The sequence below is a fragment of the Lampetra fluviatilis genome, chromosome 34, assembly GCF_964198595.1.
Source record: "Lampetra fluviatilis chromosome 34, kcLamFluv1.1, whole genome shotgun sequence".
In the NCBI taxonomy this organism is placed as follows: Eukaryota; Metazoa; Chordata; class Hyperoartia; order Petromyzontiformes; family Petromyzontidae; genus Lampetra; species Lampetra fluviatilis.
Genome location: NC_136308.1, coordinates 6,461,867 through 6,475,736, shown reverse-complemented (window position 1 = coordinate 6,475,736; position 13,870 = coordinate 6,461,867). Strand labels below are relative to the sequence as shown.

The following is a 13,870-nucleotide window of genomic DNA, read 5'->3' as shown; positions in this document are numbered from 1 at the left end:
ATACAGTTACCGCAGATGAAGAGGATGATGAAGTAGATGCACACAAGCATTCCCGTGGAGGAGGGCCCACCGTACGCCATGATGCCGTCGTACATGACAGCGTTCCAGTCCTCTCCGGTCAGGATCTGGTGGGGGGGGGGGGTCACACGATGAGTCTCGGTGCAGCCACGATCATTTTCGCCATCATCGCAGTCGTCATGAGCGACGATCTATCCACTGCCTCGCCAAGCTATCGCAAATCTCCTGCGGTCCTGCCATGCAACAATCTACGTAGCTCCCGCACACAGGCTGATTTCCTCGCTCCATCTCCGCATCTGGCGTCCTCTCGCGCATTTTTCTGCCTCCTCCTTTTGGCTGCCACTCCCATTGTTCGTGTCGACCACCGGCTGTCATCTCCACCAGCGACGCGTCCTGCCCAAGTCCACTTAATTCTTCTTAATGGTCAATAAGAAGTCTATAGATTGAGTATGCACGAGCTCTTCCACCTCGTTATTGAGTTGAACTACAGAGAATATCTTCTTTCACTTGTGTATAACAAATAGCACTTTGAAAACATCACACTGTGCGATTTACAAAAAAAAGAGCGAATGTTTTCCGTTATCGCGAACGGAGCACGGGAGGAGCACACGCGTGGGTCACTGCATTGGTTTTCGTAGTCGTGCTGCGTGTTCGTCCGACGTTTCGCTCCATGTACTCGGGCAGAGCTACGTCTGCGCGTGCAAGCTCACTGAGCGATGGAGGCCTGGTCGCAGGCGTCGCTCGAAGCCTGACCTGGAACACGGTGAGCAGAGACTGCGGGAAGTTGTCGAACGTGCTGCGCTTGGTCTGCGTCTCGTCGAAGTTGAACTTGCCCCCGAAGAGCTGCATGCCGAGCAGCGAGAAGATGATGATGAAGAGGAAAAGGAGCAGCAGCAGGGAGGCAATGGATCGCATGGAGTTGAGCAGCGAAGCCACCAGGTTGCTCAGGGCGGCCCAGTACCTGCGGGGTGGAGTGCGAGCATTGTGAACAAAAGCCGTGGACCCAAATACCTCTTTTCCACTGCACATCTGAGCCGAGCCAGCACGAGGCCCTCACGGTGCAGGTGGTTTTTTCCATGAGTTTAGTCACGAGCCACGGTTTACCTCACAACCGTGATGCACTGTCTTCACGCAATATATGGATCTACCCCCTGGCCAAAGCAGAGCCTGGGGCGCGGTTATCATCAGTTCAACACGTAGGCTTACGCAATTAATATTTTTCACAATAATGGTTTTTCTTTTGGGTTAGATAGCGTAAATATAAATTTGTCGTTAACCCACCGCCACCCGACACATCCAATTAGTAAGGCTTGTCATGTAAACAAACCATGCCCGTTAGTTATTACTTCAACACACCGGTATGTTGGAGCGTAAACCCACAACATTTACAATTGTTGGCCGAAACGCGACGCAACCGCGATAGTTCTCACGCGCGAGCCCCAATCCGCGAGTCGCTCACTTGGTGACTTTGAAGATGCGGAGGAGGCGCACGCAGCGGAGCACGGAGATGCCCAGGGGCGACATGACGCCGAACTCCACGAGGATTGTCTCGATGATGCCGCCGAACACCACGAAGCAGTCGAAGCGGTTGAAGAGCGACACGAAGTAGGCCTGCAGGCCCAGGCTGTACATCTTGGTGAGCATCTCCACGGTGAACATCGCCAGCAGAACCTTGTTGGCGATGTCTGCACACGGGAACACAGCATGTGGGTGGGTGGGTGGGGAGACTGCTGAGAGAGGTCCACATCACGATTCTGACCCTCGCAGGTTCATCCATGAATTGATTCTCCTTTGGCTCATTCGCACCGTAATACGGGGTCGCGCTGATGGTGGATAATAACGGCAATCGCAGACAGCAGCGAAGGGGGAAAGTGTGGAGTGTTTGGGCGGCAGGGTAGCACAGTTGTAACACTTGTGGGTCACAGCAAGAATGCCCTGGGTTTGATTCCTGACTCGAGCACCTTTCTGATCTCACCCTGTTCTAGATTCGTTTCTTCCGGGTTCTCCGGTTTCCTCCAATTGCTAAACAAAACCATACAACATGAGGCCTCCTTTGCCAGTACCAAAATATACTAATATGGGTTTTCCCCTTTTTTCTGGCAACAAAACTGACACCTTTTGCAAAGAATCATGTTAACATTAACCACAATACTTGCATTCAAATGCAAACAAAAAAACAATACTCTGAAAATTGATGCTCTCATTACTCTGATAGTGCGTTGTCTTTGAACTGTGTGCCTTTTGGCTACATCTGATCGAACACCGTATGAGACTAGGCTCGAAGAAAAGCTGTCTCTGGTGTGGACCAATCAGTTTCAAGGACAATGCATACATTATCAGAGAATAGTTTTTTGTTTGCATTTGACTGCAAGTATTGTGGTTAAGGCAGACATGATACCTTGCAAAAAGTGTCAGTTTAGTTGCCAAAAAAAGGGGGAAAACCCTATTATTAAAACCACAGAATGCAATGGGTATTGGCTAAAACCGCCCAATACTGAAAATGTACCTGCAAATTACTCAATTGGGATCACACAAAAGCACCAGCAACAACCGCTACTGCGGACATCTTGGAAGGACAACTTCTACAACGTAGGTATGGAGGCTCAGCCAAGCTTTCCTGAGTAGACAAGTGGAATATGATTAATGATTGATTTTGCGAATAAAAGTCTGAGATTGAAGAGGGAGCGGGAGTGAACGGTTTGAATGAGCAGGGGGTGGCAGGAGTTCCAGAAAGTGCTTTCTATTGAGCGCTACAAAACTAAGAACGTACTTTTGATTTAAAGCTTTCGTGACTGCAGGGATTCATATTCTTGGTTCTTTCGGTAAAGCCACGTAGAAGGGAAATAATAAAATAATAAAAATATTAAACAATAAAAATTCTCGATTTAAAGCTTTCGTGACTGCAGGGATTCATCTTCTTGGTTCTTTCGGTAAAGTCACGTGGAAGAGAAGTAATAAAATAATATAAATAAAACATAATAAAATAAAATAATTCTCACGACGTTTCGGCTACAACGCAAGCAGCCGTCTTCAGGTGAAGAATGAGACACTACCAAGCTAGGAGCTTATATATAAGCTGGGTTGGAGGTGGAAGACCGCCTTAACAGAAAGAATGTGCATATGAAGAGAAATTTAGCATATTCATGGGAAATGCGTAGGAGGTGGGCGGGGGGGTTTCAAAGTCATATTATGCCCATGCATTATGCAGGATCAGCAGCACCAAGGGGGGGGGGGTGCAAGGAGTAGCATTAACAAAGGAAAGGAATGTTAATGATATGTAGCTGCAGTTACTAAACAACCACGTAGAAAACTAAAGTATAAACTACATAAAAAACTAAAGTATAAACTGCATAGCACCATCAGTATACTTACCATACTCTACAATAAGCTGAGTTACTAACAGCAAGTAATACATTACAATTCTACGTCGTAAAAATTATATAATATGCTTCCACCTAAACTTTATTCTCTTACATCACACGAGCATATACCGTACTATATACTGCCATAGATAAACCCAACATTTAATTATATACTGTATTGCTATAAACCATATGGTTAATGTTCCTGTACCTGACACCATCGCAATCATTGAAGACTTGGTTCATCAAGGACTGAATGCTGGGGTACCCCCCCTGGTGAGACACTGCTTAACCAATACATACTTCACCTGGAATGAAACTTTCTACAAGCAAACTGAGGGCACCCCAATGGGCTCCCCCCTATCTCCGGTTGTAGCCAACATCTTCATGGAGAAATTTGAGACGGACGCCATCCAGACTGCCACTCTACGCCCGACCTTATGGAAGAGGTACGTAGACAACACTTTTGTCATCTGGCCACATGGGCGGCCTGCTCTAGACCAATTGCTCGACCATATCAATTTCATACACCCAGCCATCAGATTCACCATGGAAGTCGAAAAAGATGGCAAGCTACCCTTTTTGGATGTCCTAATCAAAAGGAGACCTGATGGTTCAATGAGCCACTCTGTCTACAGGAAAGCCACCCATACGGATGCTTACCTAAAACCGGATTCCCACCACCATCCATCCCAGAAGAATTCCCTCATCAAGACTCTATATCATAGAGCCCAATGCATCTCCGACCATGAACACATTTCCAGTGAACTCAAACACGTACGCCAAGCTCTTAAGGCTAATGGTTACTCCGACTACACAATCCGCAAAGCCATCACTCCAACCATCAAGAAGGATCCTGTTGAGGAGCCTTTCAAGACCATCACCTTACCCTACATTGCTGGGGTCACAAAAAAGATCTCCAAAATCCTGATTAAACACAAGATCCAGGTCCGATTCAACACAGTACATTAATCCGTGATCTGGTACCGTCTGTAAAAGATGTGGTTCCAGACATACAGTACCCTGGCGTCTACAAACTAAGTTGCCTCTGTGGTAGCAGTTACATTGGGGAAACCAAACGACATGTCTCGGACCGCATCCGTGAACATAAAGCTGACCTGAAACACGGTAGGACAAACACCTCAGCCGTGGCAGATCACTGTTACAACTCAGTGGGCTCACATGACATTGACTTCTCCAAGACAGAGGTTCTCTGCAAGCCATCTGGCTATCATGAGAGATTCGTTCATGAGGCGATCCACATATACAAACACAGAGACAATTTTAACAGAGAAGATGGATTCTGGCTTAGCAATCATTGGAAGGACGTAATAAACCATTTCGATACACATTAGGGTGAGTTAAATAATACATAGTGTTATATTAAAATGTATAAGGTATAGGGTGGTTTACAGCAATACAGTATATAATTTAATGTTGGATTTATCTATGGCAGTATATAGTACGGTATATGCTCGTGTGATGTAAGAGAATAAAGTTTAGATGAAAGCATATTATATAATTTTTACGACGTAGAATTGTAATGTATTACTTGCTGTTAGTAACTCAGCTTATTGTAGAGTATGGTAAGTATACTGATGGTGCTATGCAGTTTATACTTTAGTTTTTTATGTAGTTTATACTTTAGTTTTCTACGTGGTTGTTTAGTAACTGCAGCTACATATCATTAACATTCCTTTCCTTTGTTAATGCTACTCCTTGCACCCCCCCCCCCCCCCCCCCTTGGTGCTGCTGATCCTGCATAATGCATGGGCATAATATGACTTTGAAACCCCCCCGCCCACCTCCTACGCATTTCCCATGAATATGCTAAATTCCTCTTCATATGCACATTCTTTCTGTTAAGGCGGTCTTCCACCTCCAACCCAGCTTATATATAAGCTCCTAGCTTGGTAGTGTCACATTCTTCACCTGAAGACGGCTGCTTGCGTTGTAGCCGAAACGTCGTGAGAATTATTTTATTTTATTATGTTTTATTTTTATTATTTTATTACTTCCCTTCTACGTAACTTTACCGAAAGAACCAAGACTATAAGAACATACTGTTCATTGCTTTTCTTTTAAGATTTGGATTGGGAATGCATGGAGAGAGGAGGTGTGAAAATGTTGTGAACACATTGTCCTTTTAAAATTGTATTAAAGCGAGGCAACAGCTACCTCCTGAAGAGGATGTTTAACTGTTTGGCAACCCAATATACCGTATTTGTAACATTCTGTGCCTTGCTGCCACGCTAATTTAATTATTGTCACTTGATTCAACAAAGCCTTAATCGCCGATTGATTTGGTGAGTTGTGGTTTATTGATGGGTTTCTTACGTTGAAAGGCACGGCCGAATTAAGTGCCACCATAGTTGATGATGATGGTGATTATTTTTTTATTACGATTCCTGTTTACACAGGAAAGCCTAACTGAGTCTCAAGGCTCCATTTTAGGAGGATCCTGCCAAGTTTTTTTGCACGAGTGGGCAATGTTTGCTGGTGTGTAATCCGAATTTAGTCATTTGTGGGCGATTTTTTTCAGCATCAGAACATTTGGTCAATACCAGTTACATCGCACATCCGAATAGCATGGTTGGCTACGTACAGTGCGAAATAAGTTCATATGTTTCGATTTAAAGCTTTCGCGACTGCAGGCATTCATCCTCTTGGTTCTTTCGGTAAAGTCACTTCCCTTCTACGTGACTTTACCGAAAGAACCAAGAGGAAGTTCATATGTATGAGTTTTTTCCGATTGTTTTTAATAGCTGATTATAATGACAGTTATGATGATATTCACATTTTCCTCTGACGGTGTTAAAAGTGACAATTGTAAGTTCATTATATAGATCAGGGGTGGGGAACATCCGGCCCGCGGGCCGTATAAGACCCGCGAAATCATTTGGTGTGGCCCTGCCAAGGCAACCGCAGGCGGGACTCGAAATTCAATAAATCTCGGAGCAAACCTGGAAAAGCAGTTACGAGTAGCAACATCATCAATACCAGCTAACATCACACGCCTCGCTAAAGAGATGCAATTCCAGCCATCACATTAGGGGTGAGTTAATTAAATGTTTAACTAAATATAACGGGCTAAATTTAAGTTGATAATTTTGCATGGCCCACGAATGATGTTATAAATATACAAATGGCCCTTGGCAGAAAAAGGTTCCCCACCCCTGATATAGATGATTATGATGATGATAATTAGGAAAGTGATACAACTTTGGATTTATAAAATAAAATAAAATCATGTATGGCTTTGTCAATTAATTGTGGAATTAAAACGTTCCCATGAAATATCAGTTAGGGAGGGCCCATGACCGGCTCATATCACTCACCCACTGATATTAGCCATGGCCGGGAATACAACTCTAGTGGCTAGCATCATGGCGCAATGTGTTAACCACTGCACTACCGATGTCCTCCCGTTGGATTACTCTCCTCCATTAACACCGTCTAAATGCAGCCAAATCTCAAGTGCTGATGATGATAATAGCGACTATCATAATGATGATTATGAAGTCGTAATTTGCATGTCATCCACTGGTGATTACAGAGATGGTGACGAGAATACCAATCATCTTGATGATGATTATGAAGTCACGTCTTGAGTAATGTTTATTGTCATCCACTGACGATGGTTGTTACAATGATGACGATGATAGCAATGTCAATGACGACCACGAAAAAAGGTCAGTTCATGCCCAACGCCTCGTTGTACGGGCACTCATTTATAATGTGCACTGGCCGCTGTTACCTTGGACCTGCGTGAGCCAGTCAGGCTGGTTGTAGTGCTCAGAGGCGATGGTGAGCGTGTTGAGGAAGACCAGGATGATGACGACCCAGTAGAAGCCAGTGGACTTCACCGTGAGACGTGTCTTCCTTCTGCAGAACCGGTTCCACCTCCGCCACCGCCGGCTGCAATGGGTACGGAGCACCTAGGACTTGCTGTGGTCGACTCAGCAGTACATCATCCCGCTCGGGGTCAATCAAATGAGCACCAAGGGTGGCCTTTCCTGGGCTCGGCTGCGTGTTGAGAATTTCTTCCGTCACACTTTCGCCGCCGCGCGCTACTGCGGGCATCGTCTTCGCTTCAATTCCTGAAGATGCCCGCAGGAGCGCGCCGTGGCGAGAGAGCGGGAGAAATAAACCCACCACTCAACCTGTGGCCGAAGCCGGAGGACCGAACTTGGCTTGCGGGCGCCTGCTGTGAGAAGCCCACGTGTTAAAATGATTACCGCCTTGTGGGAAGGTAAAAGTAGGGCCATTCATACTGTGGTGAGGCTGGCCCCGGTCTTAGCAATGTCAAATCTCCACCACTGCCTCAAGACCAACCCCCCACCCTGCCCACCATGCTTGTTAGAATGTTTAATTATTTATTATTTTTTACATCAGCAAGGATAATAGTTTACAGCTTATTGTTGACACATTTATCAGCATAAAAATGGGCAGCTCTTTGTCAATCCACCGTTGTTGGATGAAGGCCTTTGCATGCCCATGTGGCATAGCAGGTTGTTTTTTTGTCATACCTACACCATGCTGATCAGTGTGGGTTAGTGAAGGGGAAACCCATGACCGATTCAGATGTCACTCGCCACGGATGTTAGCCGTGCCTGGGAATCAATATCAGGCCGGTCGCCGAGTTAATAGCCCAGTAAACTAATCGATGTGCCACGCAACATTGAAGTAACGATGGCTCGTTATTTACACTTATTTACACTGGAAAGCAGCGCTGAGTCTCACGACTCTTGTGCAAGATGATCCTACCCGGTGGTGTTTGGACTTTTGTCCATTATTGAGTATTTTTTACATGTAGAGTGCCCAGAGAAAACCCACGCATATAATGGAGGATAACGCAGGCATAGACCAGGAACCTACATGCTGTACTGATTCCCACAAGTGCCTTGTTTCACTACAGGAGGGGATTTCATTATATCCTGCCTATGCTCTGCTGATCGCATGTGCGTGCCTGACTCAATTTTATAAGATACTCACCGATTGCTCTAGCCCCAATTAATTACGTCATATCTAGTTCACGGCCACAACGCCTCCCATTCATGTGACAGCATCGTGAAATCACAATTGGTTACGGGTTATGAACATATTGTGCCATCAAAAATCACTAAATGTCACAACCTCTTTTTGGGGGGGGAAGGGTTCACGTAATCAGCCCGACCATTTTTTGCACGAACAATTTCACAGTCTTTGAATAATTTTAGAGGCTTCAAAAACTTGCGAACTTCATTATCTGTTACAGCCTGACCCATGGATACCAGGCTAATATCTGGGCATGCCCGCTGCAAGAGGCGATGGCCGACGGTCAAAAATAATGACTGCAAAAGGATGGAACGCACCCGAGAAGATTCCAACCGTAGGAGACGGAGCTCTGAAATCAATTGACGCGCAGGCGCAAGATGGATTGTTACATCGCCGGATCGTGAGTGATGGCAATGGGAGGCCTTCCTTGAGGTGGTGACGTAGCCCATTGGTAGCGTGTTCGCCGCTTGCTGCAGAGGTCCAAAGTTTTAATCGGGCAGGCCACTCTGGTTAACACTGTGGGTGTATTAACCATAAATGAAGTGCTGTCTGCTTCATAGTGCATGGTAAAGATCCTGTGACGTAATTCTAAATCAGTAGGCTATTGCGTACTGTAGTCATTGTAAAATAGAATTTAAAAATTGTATTACCTGCAAATTACTTAACCCTTTCCTGTTCCGATGACATACACATATATTTACGCGTATGTCATCGGGAAAAAAACAACTATCGGTACCTATGCTCCCACAAGGCCATGTAGGAGTGCATGTGGCACATTTTGGTGCTAGCTATCATAGAGTGTGGTCGCGTCGCTACGATTCGCTACGACCAGTGCAATGTCTTTAAAAGCAACGGCGCTATGCCTCTAATTAACATTAACGCTGAACCGCTTGGACGTTCCGAGGTTCAGCGGTGAACGAGACACCCACCCTGCAACTTGAAGCCCTCACGGAACGGGAAAAAGTTTATTGGAATTACGTATCCCAAACATCGCTCCCTACTATCAGACTCAGGCCCACTTTCAGGACGATGCTGTCACATTGCACCACACAGGGACAGCTGCCACTGGCGATCCCCTTCAAATGTTTGAGATGAGATGCAAGGCACTGTCATTTGTTGAAGTATTGAAATGCCAAATTAGTGCAACAATTACTATTCATCCAGCAGGGGATTAATCATGCCTAATGATGACTTGCCTATCCAGGTAATCGATCTCAGGGTCACTGGGCGCTCTATGTGGTTGTAAACTATTATCATTCACTCTACAATTCAATCAACCCTTTGTAATAATGATTAAAAAGCTAATAATTGTATTTATTTATTTCACCTTTTATTTAATGATTTTTTTTATTGAATAACTATTTTTTTCTCATCAGATAACGCATTTCAAAGTCGTTTTTATTTTTTATGTAGATGATGTTTTTTTTACAAGTGATATATCAATTGTGCTCTCAGTATCATGTCATGACATTAATCCCCACACTATCAGAGAACAGCTCCGGAAGATGACGTCACATAACTACTTGGGAAGTCACTTTAAAATGCCTCTTCATTCACTCTCAGGGTACACTCCTTCCCTGTGCCACGAAAAGAGTGTTTTCATATCTCAAACTGATTTTGGTAAATAACCAGAGCTGGACTTTCACTAAATAAGGAGAAAACTAACTATATAATGAGTTTTGCTTCTTTAATTATCCCTGATAAAGCTGAGACCATTACCGACTGAAACCCAGATTCAAATCCAATATCTCAGTGTTTTCAGCATTGCGTTCTAATTTACGAGGCACCCAGACACCTATTTTCAAATCTTCCTCATAGCATTTTCAGAGTTTTGCTGTTTTAAATTTTAAAACGGCCTTTCATGAGTTATCGTGACAGACGCTCGCTATGTAAACCTTGGTTGTTGTGATTTTACGCAAATAAAGTAACATGGGAATAAATGAGACACAACAAAACAACACGGCAGAGCGAGCAACATTCCTCTGCTTTCTGGCAATATAGAATCTTATCAACCGCGGTGCTACACACACACATTGATGCATCATAAAAACCAGGTGCAACATACCTGAACTTTGACTTAGAAATTGCTAATCTGCAAGACAAAACAAAATGGAGACAATGGAAAAACAAAATGGCGTCTTAAAAAACCCAACAAACACGCACATAAGACTTTAAAGCAAGACACAATACTTAACAAACATCGCGCATAAAACACTGATGAGTATTAGCGGCTCAGGACGTACTGTGTGACATGTGTTGGACCGCAATCGGGGTGAAATAACAGCGCCTAATCCCATAAAGTATAATCATAAAGTGTGGCGTTTTAATTAGGACAGAATAGTTGTGGTAAGCTTGGGGGGGGGGGTGAAACTAAACTTGACACTCTCGTCTCCATTAATGAGAGCTCATTCATTTGTGGATAAAATGTTGGACATTAATCATCACAACAACAACAAAACCCCCGAGCTAATTAAAGTATTAAAATATTAAACAATAAACATTTAAATTAACTTTCATTAGAAATTTCAAATCTCTATACTCCCGTCCTGACTTTTAGGGAAAAGCAATTCTGTCACAAATTATTTATTTTACAACTACCTTTACCTACCCGTATGTCTGCACCATCTATTAATAACAATACTTTCCCAGTTGAAGGGTTTGGTCTTTTTGGCTTTTACATGTAGGTGTAATATTTTTTGCATGTGGGTGGAAACCAGAGTACCCAAAGAAAACCCGTACATAACACACTATCTCTGCAACTCCACACACACACGTAAATATAATTCTCCGCCAGCCCTTTTAAACATGATGCTCTTCGCATACAAAACAACATGACATCTCTATCAGGGTCAGTTTTTAAAGAACCATTAAACTCACTGCTTGGACACAATGAATATAGGTGCTTTTAAGCCACACATAATACCTCATTTTGAAATATATGCCACTGACTCATGATTAGGTTAATTTTGGATTATAGATCATCGTATAGGTATAATGTAATGTTTTCACTATAATCCTCCACCACCCGACAGAGCCAATCAAATCAAGTTGTCACGTCATGGGCAAATATGATGACTGATTTGGTTTATCAGCAAACCGGAGGAGGAGAAGGAGGAGTGATGTTGAAAAGCGAGCAAGTGACCTCTGGTGCACGTAATAAAATGCAGACATTTACCGCCCACTCTGTCATATGAGTGCAATGTTTGTCACATGATAGTGAATCCGATTTCTTGAATCTCAGAGCTATAATTTATCCATATTAAGAGCAGAACAATTTTTAACAAGAGATTAAAATGTGTTATTAATCTACATGCATCAAATCACATGTGTTTTTGATTCATATATACTGTTTGGAAAGATTTCACATGACTCATGAAACTTCTACTAAAGGCCGCTACATTCATCATAACGTTAAAATATATTCTTTATGAGCATTGTGACACTTAGTTGTGACAATTTATTGAATAAGGAAGAAAAGGTTAATGTTATTTTCAGCGGGTGCCACCGTATGAATTGTGGCTGCCGAGATCACACACGGAATGGGTTCCCTCTGGAAGCGAAAGGTGTGGAGGGCTGCACATGAGCTGCCAACGACCGAATGACCGAATACTTTTAGGAGCTGGGGCGTCGCAAGTGAAGAGGCTAGATTGATGACGGCTGGCCACGAACAGATGGCGATGTTTCTGTGTAACGCAACTGGCCATTAAGGTTTTGAACGTGACTGAGTGACAGACCGGTCAGCGCCTGCCACCGCAAACTCTCGGCCGCATCGCTTCCTCTCTCACGCGCGCATTTCCATCTCTCCTCCTCTCCCTTCTCACTCGCTTCTACATCATTCCACAGAAGACTGGATCGCGGAGGCTGAGAGAGAAGAGTAGAACAGCACAACAAAGCGGAGGACTCACGCGAGGCGCACGCAGCAGCAGAGGGACTCGGCCTCGTGCGCTGTGTTCTCCGTGTTGACGGAGTCGGCATCGCTGGCGGGGATGCTCGCTGTGGACACAAAGGAGTGGTGTTTGTTCGTGGGGAATTCTCCACTCGCGCATGCAACGCCACATGGCTCGCCCCGCACACCGCTGCTGAACGAGATCGCCTGGCAATCGTGTGCTGCAATCACAACTTGCTGTCATTCAAATCGGTTTCGTCAGTCGCCTATGCGTACGGAATTCTATTCATCGGATTCAGGGACGTGACCGTAATAGTTTTTGATATAATTGTTTAATTATTCTGTAGCCGATGTTGCCAGTGTGATTTTTTAAGGGAAATACATTGTGTCAATGCAGCTACTTTGTAAATGTTTCCTAAATACAGCTGCCACTGAATTGCCGCTTCTTATTTTGCTACATTTCATTCGTCTATACACCCTCTTAAAACATCGATGATAAACAGCTCACTGCTCTTCGAATGTGCAGTTGTGCAAGGATTTCTTCCCTTGATTATGTGATATGTGTGCCATCCAGTGGCAAGATCTGTATTTAAAAAATTGCACGTGCATCAGGATCGTGCCCCATTTACCACAAAATTTTAACCAAAATTGCGGTGACATAGGTTGCAGAATTATTAAAACGCTTTACTTAATCAAACACTCTTATTTGCAAAGGCTCTAACTTATTTATACAATTCGTCACGTGCATTTAAACATTTTAGCTCAGGCTGTTTGTAAAAGGTTTTCAGAAAATTAGGACAATATGAATAACAAAAAAAACGCAACGCATTTGTCAATAACACTACCTTAAAATGAAAAGCATATTAGAGGCAATGTTTTCCAAAATGTCACCTTATTACGTACTTTAACGACCACACAGTGTTGTTGACGAACGCATTTGAGTTTATTTGGTTTTTTGTGTGTGTGCGTGTGCACCACGGCCAATGCAGGAGCAGCAACATCACCAAATAAGAAGAAAATATATGTTTCTATCTGCAGGCGACAGACAAACGCGAATTCGCTTTTGCTCGCCGAATTGTGCGTCGCCAATTTCTCCGAAAGAATTTGCACCGAGCGTAATTTTGATCTCGTGTTGACCCCCCCTCCCCTCCACCAACGTGCAGCTTAGCAATTCTAGCTATTAAATATTTACTTTGCCGTGGATGAGGAATTATTCAGAAGTGCTCACCAGGCTGGTACACGCGCATTTCTGTCATACATAACACTGACTGAGACATTTACTGATAAAATTTTAAGCAGTCTTAGTTTAACTCAATGATAAATAATCCACCAGTTTGTAAAAACACATAAAACAAGTTAAAGTGGACCACGTATATTTCGATTATAAAATAATTCTACATATTTCGCCGTAACAAAATGTTAAGTTTATGCGAATTTACTGCAGAAATTTCCATAGAAATGTTAAATCTCTCTTTTTGCAAAGATAACTAACACATTTTACACATTAAGCAACAAGCCTTATGCTCAACATAACATTTTCATATTTTTATTTACACTAACATCGAAA

General features: G+C 43.5%; 1 protein-coding gene across 10 annotated transcripts in view; it reads right to left on the bottom strand.

Moving 5' to 3' along the window:
• Positions 1-13,870, bottom strand: part of LOC144944328 (voltage-dependent L-type calcium channel subunit alpha-1D-like) — a 208,573-nt gene that overhangs the window by 73,599 nt on the left and 121,104 nt on the right. For 9 of the 10 annotated variants that reach the window (XM_078872398.1, XM_078872403.1, XM_078872407.1 and 6 more), the window contains 6 exons: positions 12,323-12,410; positions 10,483-10,509; positions 7,138-7,298; positions 1,478-1,703; positions 772-979; positions 5-125 (listed from right to left, as the gene is read on the bottom strand). In XM_078872398.1, the coding sequence (XP_078728524.1) occupies positions 5-125; positions 772-979; positions 1,478-1,703; positions 7,138-7,298; positions 10,483-10,509; positions 12,323-12,410 (831 nt within the window). The remainder of the gene's footprint in view (positions 1-4; positions 126-771; positions 980-1,477; positions 1,704-7,137; positions 7,299-10,482; positions 10,510-12,322; positions 12,411-13,870) is intronic. The other variant, XM_078872401.1, reaches the window with a different exon arrangement.